Source organism: Macrobrachium nipponense, chromosome 41 (assembly GCF_015104395.2).
Source record: "Macrobrachium nipponense isolate FS-2020 chromosome 41, ASM1510439v2, whole genome shotgun sequence".
In the NCBI taxonomy this organism is placed as follows: domain Eukaryota; kingdom Metazoa; phylum Arthropoda; class Malacostraca; order Decapoda; family Palaemonidae; genus Macrobrachium; species Macrobrachium nipponense.
Window position 1 is genome coordinate 30,563,759 of NC_061102.1, and position 20,000 is coordinate 30,583,758.

At 36.7% G+C, this 20,000-nt stretch overlaps 1 protein-coding gene across 19 annotated transcripts in view; it reads left to right on the top strand.

The window, feature by feature from the left end:
• LOC135212647 (calcium-dependent secretion activator-like) overlaps positions 1-20,000 on the top strand; it is a 1,046,064-nt gene that overhangs the window by 354,747 nt on the left and 671,317 nt on the right. For 17 of the 19 annotated variants that reach the window (XM_064246274.1, XM_064246275.1, XM_064246259.1 and 14 more), the window contains exon 4: positions 1,037-1,175. In XM_064246274.1, coding sequence (XP_064102344.1) covers positions 1,037-1,175 — 139 coding nt within the window. The remainder of the gene's footprint in view (positions 1-1,036; positions 1,176-20,000) is intronic. The other 2 variants (XM_064246258.1, XM_064246265.1) reach the window with 1 other exon arrangement.

Consider the following 20,000-nt stretch of genomic DNA (forward strand, 5'->3'; position numbering starts at 1 on the left):
TACTGCGCACTCTCCTAGACGTTGTATTATGTAGAGGATGCAGTATTGAAATCAACGTAAAAACATAGTTACGATAATCTTTTATTATTAATATTATTATTATTTTTTTTTTTTTGCAAGTCAGTTAACTTTACCTTGAAATTTTCGGAGCAATTTATTACACTTTCATCGGTTTGTTCATGCAGTATATCATGCCTCATAAATTTAGACACGTCTGCACGCATACCGTTTTTGGTCATATATTATATATATATATATATATATATATATATATATATATATATATATATATACATATATATATTATATATATATATATATATATATATATATATATATATATATATATATATAAATGCTTGTGTGAGTGTGCACCTATGCACCTGATATATATATATATATTATATATTATATATATATATTATATATTATATATATAAATATATATATAATAATGCTTGTGTGAGTGTGCACCTATGCACCTGTAATATTCATTCATTCATCCCACGTGGTGTTTGAAGTATGTCATGTAACGACCACCTCATGGATTGAATGTGGCAGAGAAACACCAAAATTGTAATTGATAAGTCCGTGTGCTGTTGTTACTGTGTGCTTTAAGATAGTGTGTCATATCAGTGTCCCTTATGACTTCCCCAAAATGTGTCAAGAGAAGACTGATGAGTAGCTCTGTGTGCTCTTTGTGCAGTAAACGTATTGGTTGTTGCTTTCAACGGACTGTAATAAATTGCCAGAGGCCCAGTAAACGAGGCTTAACAATGACAGAAATTATTCTTTTGAATTTTTGTTTGAAGTTCGTGACACAATTACTAACAGTTTTTTTCTTCCACTCTTTCTTCGCCACCTTCACACTCCTGCTGGTTCCTGCTGTGACGTCACCAACCTCGCGGCCGCCTCAAAAAAAAAAAAAAAAAAAAAAAAAAAATCTATTCCTGCCCTGGGACCGACGATGACGAATGGGCATCCACCTATTGCCGTGCTTTTGTGTCATGCTGCCCGTGCCTTCCTGCCCAAAAAGAAGCGGGTCTCCGGCAAGCACCCTCAGCGTGGACACCCTCAGTGTCGGGGGAGTGTCCAAGGCCAACTCCCTCCCGAGGCCCACTTCTCCTTCTCCGTCGGTCATGAGTGACAAGACTATGACCCAGGAGGACCCAGCGGTAAGTAACGTTCACCTTCACAGTTCCATTCTAGGGCTATTATTAGGTCACTTATTGCTTTTGGTTTTCATTTGTCCTTTGGGAATTCTACTCCCTGACTTTTTTTTTCTTTTTTTTTTTTTTTAATTCAAAGGGAGGTCAATGCCCTCTTGGTATCCAGATTCCAAGAAGGAAATAGGGTCCTATAGAGGTAATACTGAAGGATAAGGAGGAATTTAGGGTCATGCAGAAAGTGTCGCGGATGTTCGGAAATTGATATCGTTTTGGGGAAAATGACTTTGGCTGGTTAGAAATAAACATTTTATTTGAGTTTTGAACTTATTTAAAACAATCGAGTGTATGTTGTGATAGGCTTAATTTTGCTCTTATTTTTTTTTTTTTTTTTTTGGCATAATGTAAATGAAATGGAAGTTCATGAAACTAAGGATTCTTTCTCGTTAAAATCTGATACGTAGCTTTTCCGATAGAAGCGCAAATCCGCGTGCATCGGATGTTGACAGACCGATTGTTCATTTCATTCAGCACACGTCGGTCAATGAAGTGTGGATTAATATTCCAATATGTTCATTATGTGAGACCGCATTATTACCGGCAGATTGATTAGAATCTGTATATTGTTTCCAGAGCCACCCATTAATTAGTCAAGACTTGATTACACTGGTTGAGAGAGAGAGAGAGAGAGAGAGAGAGAGAATATATATATATACTTATTTCCCAGAGGAGGGGAGGTGCATGGCTGATTTAGGGAACGCAGTCCATTTCGCTAATTAACTCGCAGACATATGTCTTTTTGTCACTGACCCAAAAGATGATTAGGAAAAGAATGGTTATAGATTTATTCGTGTATTTCAGTTCACTTTTCGGAAGGGCTGCAGTAATTAGTTTAAAGATGGAGTGCAGGCTTACTGGGCCGTTGTTATTTTTACACACGAGGGACATTTTTCTTCCGTACTGTTGTGAGGAGAGAGAGAGAGAGAGAGAGAGAGAGAGAGAGAGAGAGAGAGAGAGAGAGAGAGAGAGCTCTGCTCTCCCCTATATTCTTCCTCCATTAAATTCCCCCGAAATATATCACCGTGCCCTTCGGCAGCTCACTCTTGCCTCCCAATAACCGTTAACCTAAAGGGAAGCAGGTAATTCCAAAACATTAATTCGAGCGTTATTCACAAAAAAGGCTCTCTCTCTCTCTCTCTCTCTCTCTCTCTCTCTCTCTCTCTCTCTCTCTTTGTTTCGCTCTCTCTACCCTTTGGCCTGCCACTTCACCCGCGATGAAGGACATCAATCAACTTCCTGAAATACTTTTTACCTGGGGCTTGTATGGAGGAAGGGGGGGGGGGGGTGGGGGGTCCGGTTGGGAGGTGGGTGGGTGGGAGGACTCTCTTGTAATCCCATCATCGCTGATATCATCATCAATAGTGATACTTCTCTTCTAAACGGACAAACCCATCGAGTTCCTTTGTCCCTTAGGACTCTAATAATAGCCGAGGGAAATTACCTGTGATTATCACTTCAGCTTCAGTGTAATCAATTCAGTTTAGGGGAAAGAACAATGGACGGCAGGTCACCGTGAAATGGCACATGTTGGATATTATTCGTGGGAAATTCTATTATAAAAAAAGGGGGAAAAAAACCGCTGCGAATATTCCTAGTAGACTCATGATTATATTCTGTAATTTGTTTGTTGCATATAAAACTTAATTTTACAACAAAAGTGTTCTTTTATATAGAGCTTAAAAAAATAAATCCTTGAGGAAAATGCTAGATTAAAAATACTTATGATGCATCGGACAACTAACTTTCCCTTCTTAGTGGTTTTGTAATTTGAACTGTATTTTAGTAGACGTTTTGCCCCCTGGCTCTTTTGATGTGTTTAGTAGACGTTTTGCTCCCTGGCTCTTTTGATGTGTAGGTAAGCCAATACTATTCATTAGTTCGGTGAATGCCATGTTATGGTATATGAAATGGTGTACTATATACATTCTTCATACATTCACCTGGGTATTTGAACTTCCTTTATTGTTATGCTATACTCTTTCAAACTAGTAAAAGATAGAAGAATTATTGTACTGGGGATGACTAAACTTTTTCTAATACTGAAGCTATCTTTTACCAGTTTGAAAATAGTATAGCATAAAAATAAAGGATAACAATGGTTTGTTTAACGCAGGTTTTTTTTTTTTCTCGGGAATTTTTAGAAGGCAAATACAGATTTTTTTTGCGGAAAGGGGAGCGGGTTGGAGGGGGGAAAGCCGAAATGACCGTATGTTATTAATGTTTAGTGAAAGTATAGCCTTAAGAGTAGTTTTATAAATAACTGGAATAAATTTCCTGACATGCAAACAAGAATAAAGGTTGATGACCTGTTTTTTAGTACATGAGGATTAGGATTAATGTCTCCACATAAACAATGCAGGTTTAAAGCTCTATTGAATGAAATAGCGGGTTTGAGTGAATTATGCCTTTATTTTTTGCATATTTTATCTATTTGTATGTATTGTTTTGTTTTCGTATATATTCTTATATAATTTTTTTTGCGTGAAAATGCATGGTCGTTTTGTAAAAATTCCAAATCAAAGGATGCTTATTTGGAATAATTTTCATACTATCATTAATTTTTAGGAACTTGTAAAACTTGATGAAAGTGTTGTCACTCAGAGATCATAAAGTGTTAAAAGTTATGCTCCTTTTTCCCTTCAGTTTTGCTTTGCTTTCTGCCAGAATTTCCTACGTGTACCACTTTTATCTCAGTGTTGGTATTTGATTTGAATTCCTCTCTTCAGTACCTTACCTTTAAACGGTAGCATCTGTTGTGCATTTTCATTAAAATATCTTCACAGCAGTGTATTTAATAAGTTTAAGTCAAAAGCAGGCCATCCAGACGCTTTATAAAATTTTGTTCAAGTCGAAGAACTGTTTTGTGTGCGTTTTTGTTATAAAGATACACTCTGTGTATTACACACGTTATGTAAGAATTATATATATATATATATATATATATATATATATATATATATATATATATGTGTGTGTGTGTGTGTGTGTGTGTGTGTGTGTGTACAAATATATGAAAAGAGAGAACGTTTAGTACTTCTATAATACGGAATATTGAACGATTTTGTTCTCTCACTAAAGCTGCAATGTAATTAATTTCCCTAATCGTTTATAGCATTTGCCGAAGCTGTTTTTACTCACATTATTGTGCAAGGTATTTTTCCTCCGATAATTGCATTACCGTAAATTACCAGTGGAACGCTTCACTAGTTGTAGCCAGCGTTTTCTACGGCCTTATTGGAGTCAGTTTTCCAACTGATGGTGTTTTTTTCTTCCAGTTTTTTCGCTTTTAATTTTCTTTATCTTTTCATAATTTTTTTTAGCCTATTACCCCTTTTTCAACGGTTATTCGTAGTTTGCTTGGTCATGTTGCTTATTTAAGAAAAAATATTGCTTGATTTTTATCCTTGTACGTGGAGTGATGTTCAGTGGTTAACTGATTCATGAGCGGTGAATTATTAGTGTTGCAAACAGCCAGGGAAGTCGTTCGTGTTCGAGTCGGCACCATTATTTTTTTCTTAGTGAATTAATTGGCATTGATCTGTTTGAAGCCTATACTCTTCAAAATATTTTGGTCTACTCCGTATAAGTAGATATTCTGATTGGTGCCGTCATCAAATGTCTGTGGTGGGCGTAGTCGTGGTAGCAGCTGTTTTAATTAAAGTTATGTTCATGCTTAATTGATAACTTTAACTTTGAGATTAATTATTTGTGATTCAGTAGAATGTGTAGCTTCGGGATGAAAGGCAGATAAGCGGCATGTTTCAATACCTGAGTAGTAATGAGATTCACATACTGAATCGCAAGTTTTGAACGGAGTAAAAAGACTTCTTCAAAGCTTGTCTCTGGAACGTGAGTTGAAATTGCAGTAAAAGGCTTATCTTCATTTTTCAAGTGGACAAAGCGTACTCTGTAATGTACCCAACCATACCGTAACTGTATGCGCGTGTCCTATTTGGCCTCAGATCCTGTGACCATACATTTACTGACTCTAAAGAAATAAGGGGCAGGTCACGTTCGGTGTTGTCGACAAGGGATAAATTTTCTCCGGGCGCGAGAATGTGTAGCCTGTACCGTGTATTGTATTGGGATAAGGCTGCGTAGCCACCAGCTTTTATCAAGCCTAAACTTTACTTCGTAAAAACAAACTGGTCACGCAACGCTCATTTTTCCTCAGAGACTTGGTTCGGAAATATAAGAAGCCAACGTTTATTTCCTCAATTTTCCTCAAATTTTAGGTGTAACTGGCATACATTTTTTTTAAAGAACTGTTGTATTTTTTTCTCTCTCTCTCTTTCTTCAGTGGACGGTGCAATATGTAGAGTTTGACGTTAAATGTAGGTATAGGAAAATACAAACATACGTTTGTTGTTTTTATTTCGGTACCAGACTATAAACTGTAAATGCACATGATCCTGTCACAGAGTACGAGTGTACTTTTGAATGACTTGATAAACCGACGGAAATTGCATAAATAAAATCAAGGTTTTTTGGATGTTATGCCGTAAAAGGACACTTAACGTAACGTAACTTCGGACATCGAGAGTGCTTATGCCATCAGTATCATCATAAAACACCCAACTAAAGTCAACTTTCACCTGAAAAGTTCATTTTACTTTCGCTTCTTATATCTTTTGTATCCATCCTGTTCGCTGATATTTTTATCTTTTACGTCTTTTGTGTTGTTTGCTGTTCATATTGTTTTCTTTTTTATTGTTTCTTTGCTGGTGATATTTCATCTTTTGCGTCTTTTGTTTGCTAATATATTTTTTTTCCATTTTGTGTTTTCTGGTCATATTTTTTTACATTTTTTATTTGTTGATGATATTTTTTTCTATTTTGTATATTTTTGCCTCAGCCGAGTATATATTCCCAAACTATAATTTCCTGCAACACTCGATAATATTACATACACCTGTTCAGTAAATATCACCTGAAGATTATTGTTGCAATGGCATTATACACCAGTTCATTAATATCCTTCACAATAGTTTTATTTATTGAATGAAATATCTTTCTCATTTTTGGCCAAGAATTTATACAATGCTTCAGATAATTTGCTTAAGATTTGAGTAACCAAGTAGGTTTATAACTTTCTGGCATTGTATTAAATATCTTTTATTATGATTTTAATTGACCAGATGGTTATTACTATTGCTTTGGCATCGTAACGTAAATATTTAAGTTTATTGCTTTCATAGATTTGGCATTCACACACTTCATTTTTATGGTATGGCTTTTTTTATGGATTTGCCATAATTTATGCATAATGCATACGTCGCTTCGTTCTACATATTTTAGTGTCATATGCTTGCTATTCATGTAGTTTTTCTTTATGATAAATAGTATCCACGTCTATTGCATGTTTTTATTTTTGCCCACGTGTTTCACTTTTATAAGTTTGATATTACCTTCGCATATTACTTTCAAAGCTTCATCAGAACCTACTTATACTACTTTTATTGCCTTCATGATCACGTTTTGTGATGGCTGGTGTTGAATCCTTGAAATATTTACCCCTTTTGAATGTCCACCACTGGGAGAAACGAAGTGACCAACTTACGTCATCTAATGCATTGCATTTTTATTCCCTCACCTCGACAATTGTAGGTCATAATGCATAAATTTTAAGTATTGATTTCCCTAGTGCCTTCTGGTGATTATTCAACCAGCACTATGTCCCGACGTTACCCAGCCTGGAAATTAGTATCTTACTGTAATGGGCGTTATGTCTGTCCGTCCGTCTGTCATTCAATCACGGCCAAACAGCTGGTCCGATGGGCATGAAACTTGGCTGGGTTATAGTGGTGACCCATAAGATGGTTTATAATGCGGTTTCATCCAACCTCCCCCCCCCCCCCCCCCCCCCCCCCCTCCCTGTAAAGGGGTATGGGGGTGAGAAGGGATTCCCTGAAACGGAGCTCGTTCTGCCCGTGAAACTGGGCTGGTTATGCCCGTGGACTTAGTTACTTTACGAATTTATCATACATAATTTCTGTATCCATATGTTTGCTAGTTCCTATTAATGCAAAGATATTTGTTGCATAAAACACTTTCATATTCCTCGTCAAAAGTTCTGTTTCACGTTGCATTGAAATGGCTGTCCAGTAAGTTTGTAGAAATGCCGTATGTAATACGCTTAGCCACAGAAACGCGCTGAATATGAAGGATAACTTTCTATTGGAAGGGAGCGACATTTTGGTAATCATGCATTTTTGACAATATAACATAAATCACTTTTGCATTACTCATTTGAAATTATTTTATCTGTTGGTACTTATAACCTTATAAAATAGTTTTTAAAATTATAAAACTATGAACATATCAAAGTTTGGATACAAGTGTAAATACCTAATCACCACCAAATTATGGGGAATTGCCACTTTAAGAAGTATGTCTGTTACAGTTCCCGTTTAAAAGGGGGGGGGGGGGGGGGGGGGGGGGTAGTTGTTTGTTGGTGTTCAAAGCAGGAAGGGCTACGAACACAGAACCCACTCTAAAAGACCTGAAACATTTGATTTTTGGAGAGGTGTGTGTCTCCATGTACATAAGGACTGTTATGTGCAGGTCTAATTTCTGTGGCACCAAAGACTTATAATTTCATAGGATTGCGGATTTATGGATTCACAGATCAGTAAGTTTCGGGTCGCTGATGGAATCCCGACGAAATTTTTCGCTTATCACTTAAATGCTATTGGAAATAAGTCATGAATAAAATATGAGAATAGAGCCCAACCGTTAAATTAATGACCGAATTCAATAGAAAAGCATATCAAGGCAAGGGTGTGGCAGAGACTTTTACTCAGAAGTAACAGTCTTAATGTAAATGGATAAACACTTAATAATGTTGAAATATGAAGAGCCATTTCCATAATACTCAGAATTTGCACCTGCAGATCTGTCGAGTGTGACATTGTGGAAAAAATACGTTATTCCTTAGTCACTTAGGAGAGAGAGAGAGAGAGGAGAGAGAGAGACGAGAAAAGGAGAGAGAGAGAGAGAGAGAGAGAGAGAGAGAGAGAGAGAATATATTATATGCATATATGTAGGTTACCATAGTCCATGATATACGTTATTTCTTCTATAACTAATACCTTCTTAATATTTCCTGATGATAAAGATGCAAAGATTGTTTTGATTAGTGATCCTACAAAAAAGGAAACCGCTGTGAGATCATGTATAGATATCGAGTTAGAAATCAGAGTTAACATAATTTATATAATGAATATATATATATATATATATATATATATATATATATATATATAATATATACATACACACACATATACAAGCACGTGTGTTAGTGTGTGTATGTATGTATGTATGCGCGCTGGCACATTCAACCGTTGTGTGTGAATGTATTATATCTTGCCTCCTTATGCTGCTGCATACGGGTCATGGTCAGGAGCTTATGACAAGAAGGTTATAACCAATCAAACTGTAAAGGTTGAAGCAGTGTGGGAAACTGAGCAGCAGGTCTTGAAGCACTAATAATAGTGTTTGGCATATTGACTGACTTCTCGTCAAATGTCAGTACGGGTATTTGCTTTCTGAGTATGTGTAACATTTACGTTAACTTAATAACTGGTTTAATTCTCTCTCTCTCTCTCTCTCTCTCTCTCTCTCTCTCTCTCTCTCTCTCTCTCATATTTAGTTTATGAATAAGTATACATAATAGAACGAGAGTGACAAAGAGGTGTTGTGTATGAAGTATAATTTTTTAAAGCTAAACCAGTAAATGTAAATGAATAAAATAGTTAAGATTTCAACCTATTTAAAATTAATATCAGCAAACTATCAAATTATGTTTTGATACGTAGAAAGTTTGTTTCCTTTGATAAGACGTTCTGCTGGAAGTTTGTATTCCATGAAATGTAAGACCTAAAACCCTTCCCCTCACTTTTTTCATGTTACCCTACCCCCCCCCCCCTCCCCTCCCCCTTTTTTTTTCTTTTTGTCAATTAAATTTTCACAGGTAGGAAGAGGTTTTTTCTGGTTGCATTTCATTCAGTGCAGGAGAGAGAAAGAGAATTTATTGTTATTTTAAGAGAGAGAGAGAGAGAGAGAGAGAGAGAGAGAGAGAGAGAGAGAGAGAGAGATGGGGTTGGTATGGAAGCCAAGCGCGGTGATTCATTTTTATTGTTAGTCGATTTATTTTATGACAGCGAACACTTAAATTTAAGTTGCTCTGGATAAGAGAGAACAATGTTATTTATTATTATTATTACTTTTTTCAAAAGAGAACATAATATAAGACGAATGTAAATGAGAAGACCTTTTTGGAATCAAAATATCGAATAAGCGAGGAAGTAAAGCAGAAACGCCCTGGCTGCTTTAATAGCCATCATGGCAGCAGCAGGAAGAAGCAGCTGTACGATATCCCCTCCCTCAGTTACTCCCCACTTCCCCTCCCCCCTCCCCCCATCCTCCCACCCATCATCCCAGCCCTCCTCCCACTACTGACATCCACCCATCCCAGAGTGCATTGCCCGCTCCCTGCCTTCTCCCCCACTCTCCCGCCACCCAAATACACATATATTATTCAAAAGCAGAGGCATAGGCAAATGCCCCCTTCTGCAAGGGTGTCTGGTGGGGGAGGAACGGATTGGGGGGGATGGGTGCTGTCTGGGAAGGAATTGCGACACAGAAGGCGCAAGGTAATGAAATGTTAAGGACATGATTGCCCTGTCACATTTGATGCCGGCATTACTGATGGCTCAGTATTTCTCGACTTGGATCGATATGTATCGATGTTATCATTATTCTTGTAGCTGCCATGACTGTTTTTTTGTGTCCATTGGCTAATTGAAGTCGTGTAGTGATAATTCTATATCCACCTTCTCGGTTTTCGAGCCCATTCCTAATCTTCTTTTCACACCAAGACATAATTTGAAGAGAAACTCGAATCAGATGCATCGGAGCCTGAGATTTGTAACTACTCCCCTTTTGCCTCGATTGTTGCAAATATTATAGTCTTAACCCAAGATCAAAAATGTTTTCGAAATATAATTATGGACGCGACTCCTAAAACCAGTCATTTATATGTTTTTGAAAGCCAGGATTCATATTTTTCACGAAAACCTAAATTAGACGTTTTGTGATAGCTGATCACTTTCATGTTCACTTACTAGTATGTAAACGTCGGTCAGTGACACATGTAAAGAGGCATTGAAATTCTTCATATATATATATATATATATATATATATATATATATATATATATATATATATAAATTCATTTATTGACATATTTTTAGCCATTTATGTACATCATTTCGAAAATGAGTCACTTGTGTTTATCAAGACTGACATGTTATTAAAATCCAGTTTTTCAGCCTCTAAAAGAAATCTTTGATATTTACTTTTACATTTGAAAGAATGGTTATATACCGACATTTTGTCAAGAACTATTTAGTGAATTTTCTCGGAAATTTGCCATTGTTGGTCAAGACATTAATCCTCGCATGGTTGTAGAAACTGTTGGACATTTCTTAGCAGGAGAATCACCTGGTCTCGAAAACCAGTCTTTATGATATTCTAGAAAACAGTTATTTGTTATTCTTTTAAAATCTCGGTCATTAGCAAGCTTTCGCAAATCAGTTTTTGATATATTCTTGAAAACTGGCCGCTAATATATTCTTGAAAACTATACCTTGAAAAGTTCTAGAAAACCAGGCATTACTTGTGTTCAGACAAGTTATGTACGTGTTGAAAAATGCAGTCATTTGACGCATGTCCGAAAACCGCGCAACACATTAAAATGATAAAAAAAAAGACCACTATCGATCTCCAGACCCCCCTGCTGCAATAATATTTAAACTTGACCTGCAACTGCCGGGAAATCGCTCGCTTCTCTCCTGCATAAGCTGACCTGGCGAGGATCTCCCCTCCTCCTCCTCCTCCTCCTCCTCCTCCTCCTCCTCCTCCTCCTCTCTCCTCCTCCTCCCCTCCTCCTCAGGTGTATCATGACTCCGAAAGGATTGGCAGACCATTTATTATTTATAGTTAAAGACGACCCATCTCTTGACGTACACTCGCTCCACTAATCCCCTTAGCTCTTTAGCAGTACTATGGGGCGTCAGGGTTACCAAGGGGTCGCTTATTTCACTTATTTCCTTTTTCGGGTTTTTCTATTTTATTCTTTTTTTCCACGTTCGTATGCTGTACAATAATGCTAAATTCATGCTTCAGTCGTATGTTGTTTGTTTGTTGTAGTTTGTTATCATGAATTCTAAAATGCGTTAGATCTGCTATAAGTAGTGATTGTTCAGCTTCACTTTTGTTATATAAATTTTCAAGGTAGGAGGTCGTTCATTGTCCAATTAATTTTTTTTATTTAAATATAATATTGACATTTCCTTACAAATTACTTCCTTTTCAAGACAATGGTTTAGTGGCATTCAATAAGACGTTTATGTAGCACTTGGTGATGGAATCAACTTTTTAGAAAATCCCCGCATTTTTCAGGGGAAAATACCATAATTTCAAAACGTTCGATAAGCAAAGTTTCCTAAACAAGAAAAATGAGGTTGTGTCTTTAGCAAACCGTAACCTTCAGTTAAATGGATTTTTTTTTTTTTTTTTTTTTTTTTTTTGCGCTTCGTTGGTGAAACACAACATCGCTGATTGCTTATGAGTTATGAAAATTGAATAAGAAATATTGAATTGTTCTTTTAAAGTTTGTATATTTCCCCACTTTTCTTTTGGCAACACTTCTGCTATCACAGTAATAGAGGTCCTACATTATACAGTAAAATGACATTATTTTCCCGCATCGGGAGAATGGTGATCAGGTGACGTATGACACCTCCGTTTATGAGCTTGTTTGCTCTATTTTACTCATTACATTCGCACCCACGTATACTATATCCGTCCATATGTTTATGTACGTGTGCTTATGCGAAATTGAGACTTCGGATCGTTTATTAACGAGGTAGGAGTATTTAAGCTATTAGTGTAACATGGTGGACAAAAAAATTATATTTTTATTTAGTGAAACCAGTTAATTAATGTTGTGGTTCGTTTTTTTTAGAAGAATTAAATGTTAAATGGTTGGAAATTTATATAGATATATTTATGTACCCTTGTAGACTGCTTAGCATAAATAGGTGGTCAATTACATATTTTTTGGGTGACGTTCGAATCAGCTTCTTCAACTGTTACATTCATTTTTGCATTGGCAAATAGTTTTATGCCGAATTACACTATTTTAAAACTGGATTATTTGATGTGAGCAAATAATCAAGCAGTGACAAGGGAGAGAGGGCAAAAAGAAGTGACTTAAGCACCCCCCCCACCCCCTCCATATTACTAGCTTTAAAGAAAAGCCGAATAATTAGCTTCCACAGTTCTTCACAATTGAGCTAAAAGATAAAGCATCGGTTTCTTCCAAACATATCGAAATTTTGTTTTGCAAATTTCTGAGACCGGTTCCAAAGTACAACATTGCCTGCAGTGTATATCTGTACAAATAATATTCCAATGGTTGGAACTAGATACCGTAATATTTGTAGCAAATGTGGTGTTATGTCAATGTCTGTAAAGTGATGTTGAGTTACAAATATCTTACATTAACGATTTGTGATCAGCGTTCCAAATCAGAACTCTGAATTCATGAAGAATGTCAAGTTTTCTGTTCACTGTAAAGGTCAATGTGAACTGAATGCATTTGAATATAATATGAGAATGTGTAAAGGTGTGTGAATTTAAATGAAATGTTAACGGAAGTATCGATTACTTTAACGTTTACAAAGAGGTTAGGTGAAATTCTTTCGTATCGTAAAACTTGATCGTTAAGTGAATTTTCTTTGACGATACACCTCTTGAATTATTAAAAAGAAATAAGGACCTGACAGGCTACTCCACCCACACTGTAGGACTTCTCCTTTCTGATATCTCAACGCTGTTTCATAGTAAACCTCTCGCTTTTTTTAATGTTATTTGGTAAATCCCACCTAACAACCAATAACGCTTTTATTCATAATAAACCTCTCGCCTTTTTTTCTAGTATCTCATTGCTATTTGGTAAATCACACCTAATAACCACATAACGATTTTATTCATATTAAAGCTCTCTCTCTCTTCTCTCTCTCTCTCTCTCTCTCTCTCTCTCTCTCTTATCTGCATTTCTTTCCCCTTCCCGCAAGTATTTCGCAAGCATGTCATCTCTCATTCTTCAGCATTTTTAATCTCGGGACCTTGAACTCGTGGCTTTTCAAGTTTCGCAACGATTTATATACGCATTTTCCACGCATAATATCATTTACAGACCTCAACCTACAGTCCTTCCTTAGTCCCTAATCTGATCCTACAAACTTGCGCCTGCTTGCTATTCTTAAAGATAGCTCCTTTCGAAGTAAACGAGAGATTGATTATCCACGGTATAGCGATGACGAATAATTACCGAAATTAAAAGTTTTCGCAAGGTTGATTGTAGGGAGACGAGAAAGGTAATCGGTTAATTTGAACTATTAATTATGTGACAGCACTTTGTGTCAATGACGGTCATTTTGCAAATTACGCGCATTATTCATGTTTTTAATAAACCTCAGTTTACGTTATACGAATAGCAGGCATAACAGATTGCAGCACTGAAGAAAAGGGTCTTATGTAGTTTTTACTTCCAAAGTGTATCTCCTAAACTTACTACGTTATTATTAATGTAAGTGTTTGAACAGCACCTAATTTGGATTAATATATTCACTCAAACATTCTACTGCATTTTCTTTTTCTTTTTTTATGGACGTTTATGCAAATTGCGGGAAAATATTATCTCTGAAACGTGGCCCTCATTAGTCAAAGTTTGTAGTTGGGAACAAAGACATTTTGAGTGCTATAGGATCAACTTCAAGACTGAAGAGTCTAGTTTGTGAAATCTTATCCGATCAGAGGTCAAGAACTTTTCGTCCCGTAAGGAAGACTTTCGCTGAAAAACAAGTGAGGCCACTGAAGCGAAACTGAGGACGAAAAGTCCGGACTCTTAAGAGAGAGAAGGAAAGTTAAAACGACGCTTCATAGTTCGAGTTTCAAGGAGTTGCGAAATCACCTTCATAATAATATACAAGTTAGCGTTGCTAAATGCAGGTAAAGTGTAAAGAAAGTTTATATTCCAAAAATAAGTGTTGACATAAAATTGACGACTCCTTCATGTGGTCAAAAGTCGTACCCATTATTGATAAAAGAGAATTTGCTTAAAAATACGGAATTTTACGAACCCTAATCTTTGTTTACCTGCTTTGCCAATTTCTTCAAGCGGTTTTCATTTTTGCGTAATCATTTTTTAACGGAGTGTTGTTGGTGATGGCTGGATTAAGATGACGTAAAAGCATGACGAAAACCAATGCTCATTTTTCTTTAAAGGGAGGTTGGCCCTCAAGATCATATTTGCATCTCTGCTGCCCGTTCGTTCTTTGGACATTATTATGCCGTAAATTTCTACGAAGAATGTGGAATTCTATTCGTATTTTTGTGCTGACATCCACTGAAACTTCATTAATATTATTCTCCATTCGCGTTGCTCGAGCGAGGCGAGTTCTCTTTGCCCCAGACGATGATGTTTATGATTCTGGGCATAGCTTTTTTTTCATTCCCAAGTTATCAACCCTGATCTGTGTACACCGTACTACACCTTTCTCTTGAAAGCTTTATGACATTTCAGCTTAGCGCAGGATTCCACTGTGCTTCAGGCTGCTAGAAAAGATCTTCCAGTTGATCACTTGCTCGCGTTTTCTCAAGCACCATTTTTACTCGTATAGTTGTTATTGTTTTGCTGGGCCCATATTTCGTTTCATGAACGGAATACTTGTTCGAAGTTTGTCGATATATATATATATATATATATATATATATAATATATATATATATATATATATATATATGTGTGTGTGTGTGTGTGTGTGTGTGTGTGTGTGTGTGTGTGTGTGTAAAGATTCGTTGGCGATAATACAAGTAAGCTTACAGGTAGGTGATCTTAATTACGTATTCCTCAGATACCCAGATTTTTCTGGACAAAGCGTTTTTATATCATTAATTCCAGCATCTCATGCATGCATTCATGGTTTCCATATTCATGACGTGCTTCATTAGCTCACAGGTGTTTTGATTTTCCTCCGTCCTTTCTTCTAATTTAGTTCTGTTTGCTTCTGTTATTGCTGTTATTGATAATCGTTGTTTAATAAGTTAAGTACTATAATGACTCCATGTTGTATAAGAAAGAGTATTTTTAAGTTGGTAAATTTACACGTCATATTGTTTAATTTCTTGTTGATAGCATTTACATCTCCTTGAATAAAACGTCAGCATTCACCTTTAAGAGAAAATCAGACTTCCGTAAATCGAGTGTGATAATCTGGGTCGTTATTGTAGACATTTGATAAGATGTAACCATTTTGGTTGACAGCGTGGAACGAACGTATGATAGTTTCTGAAAATTGATTCTAAATTTATTAAGAAATAAGCCATTCATTTTTCAATTGAATCTTTTCGAAAGTAGGGTTCATAGCCTGAGTTTATTTTGTAGTTTCTGTTTGACATTATTTCGTCCACCTTATGATGCGTTAATTTTGGCTACATCGAGAGGTTTATACTCCTTAATATCTATGATTCTTCCTAACTTTCACTCAGGTTGAAAGAACGTTTATAAGAACAAATACAATCTTTCATTGTGGGGCATTGGTTATATTTCAAATCCAGTTTGGGAAACATTCCGAAACTTAGGGGATTTTTCATCAGTATGAGTATTGAATTTTTAGATATACTGTTATGTAATTTTGTCTTTGAACGTATCTTGTTAAGTGGAAGATAAAGGTCAAAAAAAGGTTAAAGTTTATCCCACCCTTTTAAAGCCTGTTTTACCATTGTTGGTTAATGTCTCACCGTTTAACAGATAACTCATGCTAGGTCAGTAATGCAAATTAAAGCTAAAAATAAGTGTAAAACGTCGGTTTTTCCTCAGTTACCCTACAAACTAACTGAAGGGCCGCTTTTGTACCATCACCCTTGACTTTTAGGTTTTTTCCTGTTGTGTGCGGGGGAGGTTCAATGCAACATTCCTCATCGTGTTCCAAGATAAAAGCAGACTTAAGTTTTCGACTGTATACTGATTAAATTTTGAGTCTTTGTTATGTGTCTTAGATAAGACGTATCTTCGGAATAATAGTAAAATGTTCTCATTTATTCCGTGTATGCCAACCAGGCATCCGCTTGCACTTATTCTTAGCATGCCAACAGTAGTAGACTGTGCCTGCAGTATATTAAACGTGTTGGCGTATTCCCATGGTACATATTCGTAAAAATATCACGTGTTTTTTTTTTCGTATTGTGGATGTGAAATGCTCATCTTTCTTGCAGAGAGAGAGAGAGAGAGAGAGAGAGAGAGAGATTAATGGTGGCACAAGCATGACAATGCTCTTTGTTTCCACATTTTTGTTCTTGGTAGAAATGTTGGCTTCAGTAAAATAGTCCGCCGTGCTTATATGAAATAGCTGTTTCTTATTTTTTTGTTTCTCCTTCTGTTCCTGCTGCTGGTGCGACTCTTATCCCCGACCCTTCCTCCCGTGACGGTTTTGTCACCTTGCTTTTTCCTTTCCTATCACACCTTGTTTTTGGCTCTCGTCCGCTTTTGTTTGTTGAGACCACTGCAGCTTTGCCGTGGAGGAATGACATTCTTCATTTCTATAAGTGTGGCCGTAGAAAATGTGTAAAATTCTGTTATTTATATCACGTATAGATAGAGTTATACTCTGTTTTTTTTTCATCTGTCCATCCGCCTGTGGTGTTTTTGTATGGTAACACTGCGTCCCGGGCTTTAGATAGTTACGCTATGTGTAAGTTTTAGGTAAATAAAAGGATATCTGGGTGTACATTTGCAACTGAAAAGTGTTTTAATAATTTACTGTATGCGAATTACACCGTTAATATTCGAAATAGATGTTATTATAATCGTTGAATGTAAGCTGAATGTAACTGTCTAAGGCCCGGGACGCAGTGTTACCATACAAAAACACCACTGGCGGATGGACAGATGGAAGAAAACAGAGTATAGTTATTTATTTACGTATATTTATTTGTATTCATATTTTGCACCCCTTCAGGATATGATTAGATGAAAGGCAATCCATCACTCAGTGAATGACACCTTACTATATCACTTTTCTTGAGACCATCCAAGTCAGTCTTCCGTTGGTCTGAGGGTGATTCCTTGCTTCTCTGGGGTCCCTTGCAACAGCCGCCAGACAACCGCGTCCCACAGCAACTTCTGCTGTATAAGAGTCCGAGAATGTCTTGGTTCTATGGCTGTCTTTTCCCCAACTGCATACCTTTGGCACTTGGCATTTCTTTTTCCGTCGTTCGTCTAGTGTTTTATGCCCAGTGGGGTACGTTAACTATTACCTTTTTAGTCGTTATCACCCGCCAAGCGTCTTCAGTTAAAAATATGTCTTTATTTATGTCAATAATTATTGATTGCCTCTTTACCTTTACGTGCTCGTTCGTGTTTCTCTATAATTTTCTAATCTTTGTAGTAATCTCCTTTTATATTATCGGTGCTTTTCCATCCCCGCCTTTGTACTTTGTCTGTGCTGTCTTAATTTTCATTTCTTTTAGTAAAAAGATTGCATTCTATCTTTTATTTTTTTGAGGGGGGTGGGGGCGGTGGTTCAACATAAGATCGTCAACACGTTTCATATATTACACAAAATATACTGAACTTATCATCTCCACTATTACGTAATGTGGATTCAGTTTGTCTGTGCGTCTCGACGAGTCTCGTCATTAGATTCTCGGTTGACTCACTTAGGTTAATTCCTTGGAAAACGCCAACAAAGAAAATGCGTTTCTGGGCAGCCGTTCCATGGGACGATCACCGGTCTCATTAGGCTAGAGTTTCTCTTCTCTCTCTCTCTCTCTCTCTCTCTCTCTCTCTCTCTCTCTCTCTCTGGAACTGACAATTAAGTTAATGATAAGTATTCAAAGAATAGTCTTCAGTTTCCCTGATTTAGTCTACAGAAGATACCCACACAGAACGCTTTTATCGATATGAAGCCGTGAAGGACGATATCTGATCAATCATTTTTGTGGTGTTATGCTGGCTGATATTGTTCCTTATTTATTTCTGGCATTTTTATTGCTACTCGTTTGTTTGATGTGCTTGCTGAAAAATTTATGTGAATGGTTGCAGTTTGTTGAGTTGTGATACATAAAACGTGTACCTATATTCAGTCAGTACCTGTTTTCGATGGGCCGTAGTGTCGGTAGATTTGTTTGCATTTCGGTTCGTACCGGCTAGTGATAAATTCATCTTGTTGTACGAGGGTGATAATGTAAGAATGTATTTTTTTTAAAAGCTTTTGTATGTATTGAGTGATATATTTTTGTTTATAAGTCTTTCTCCCAAAACATACTTCTCAAGTCTTTTCCTTGTAATTTGGGAAGTTTATCGTAAAGTTTAGTTGAGATGAGAGTATGGTGTACCTGTTGGTCATTTCTTCTCTTTGGTCAAATGTAGCAGTGACTTGCATATTTTCAAGGTTGTTCTTCGAACTGGTGTCGCAAGTTTTTTTCGTCATTTAAACTGAAAATGTTTTTAATAATTATCTGCTTCTCTTAGTTTTCTGTTGATATAGGATGGTAAATAATTCTACTAAAATATAACAGAATAGTTTCAAGTTCTCCCATGTAGCCCATTCTAAAACTTTGAGGAAGTAAGTTTACCTTTTAAACGAGTGATGGATGCCTTGTCGCCATTCCATAGTGATGTGTAAGGAAAGTAACTATTTTCAGATACTCTTTAAGACTATGATCGCGTTCCGCATGCGACCTGGAAGTTTGTCGTCGTCATCGGTGCCTCCCTCCTGCGGCAAGTGCGACACGAGATGTTCGATCACGACTTCGGGTGGCGGATCCCCTCGTTTTAATTACCTCATGGTCGTCCATTATTCCTTTAATTAATGCCCCCTCTTATATTCGTGTTAGGGTGTTGCATATTGCATCGTCTTGATCAGCAGAGAGGCTAATTAATATTTGACTTCGAGATTTATCTCGGTGTTCTTCGTTGTCTCTTCGTGATTCTCGCTGTCGCCTGAGTTTGCCTTTCCTCGGGCCACCGGTGTCATCTCTCTCTCTCTCTCTCTCTCTCTCACACCCCCCCCCCCCCCCCCCCCCCCCCCCCCCCCCCCGTGTCATTACGGCCAGTAAATGTCGCGACATTAGTTATGTTCAGGAAACGAGGATTTTTCTTTTTTTTTATTTATTCTGGGACTTTCCTCATTCTATATAATTATTGTGTAATGAGGGAAGACATCTCTAATTATTCGAGTCCAGAGTCATTATCTATTGTTGCGCAATTGTATGAAATTGCGTGAGGCCAGAATTATTTGCTTTTAAACAGGATGGAAATATAATCTGTACAATTTAGAACTTTATCGCTCACTAAACTTTCGTGCGCGCTCTCTCTCTCTCTCACACACACACACTATATGTATATATATATATATATATATCTATATATATATAATATATATATATATATTTATAATATATATATAATATTTATATGTTCATACCATACATACATCATACATAAATCATACATACTACATACATACATAACATACATACATATAAAATCACAATGACACGTGATTTTTATACAGAATTTAACCACTGATAAAGAAATAACATACTGGTGTAAGTCCTGATCGGTTTCGTTCAGTTTCTAAGCCAATCACGAAGGACTGATAATGGTAGAAGAATTTCACAATATATATGCTCATGTT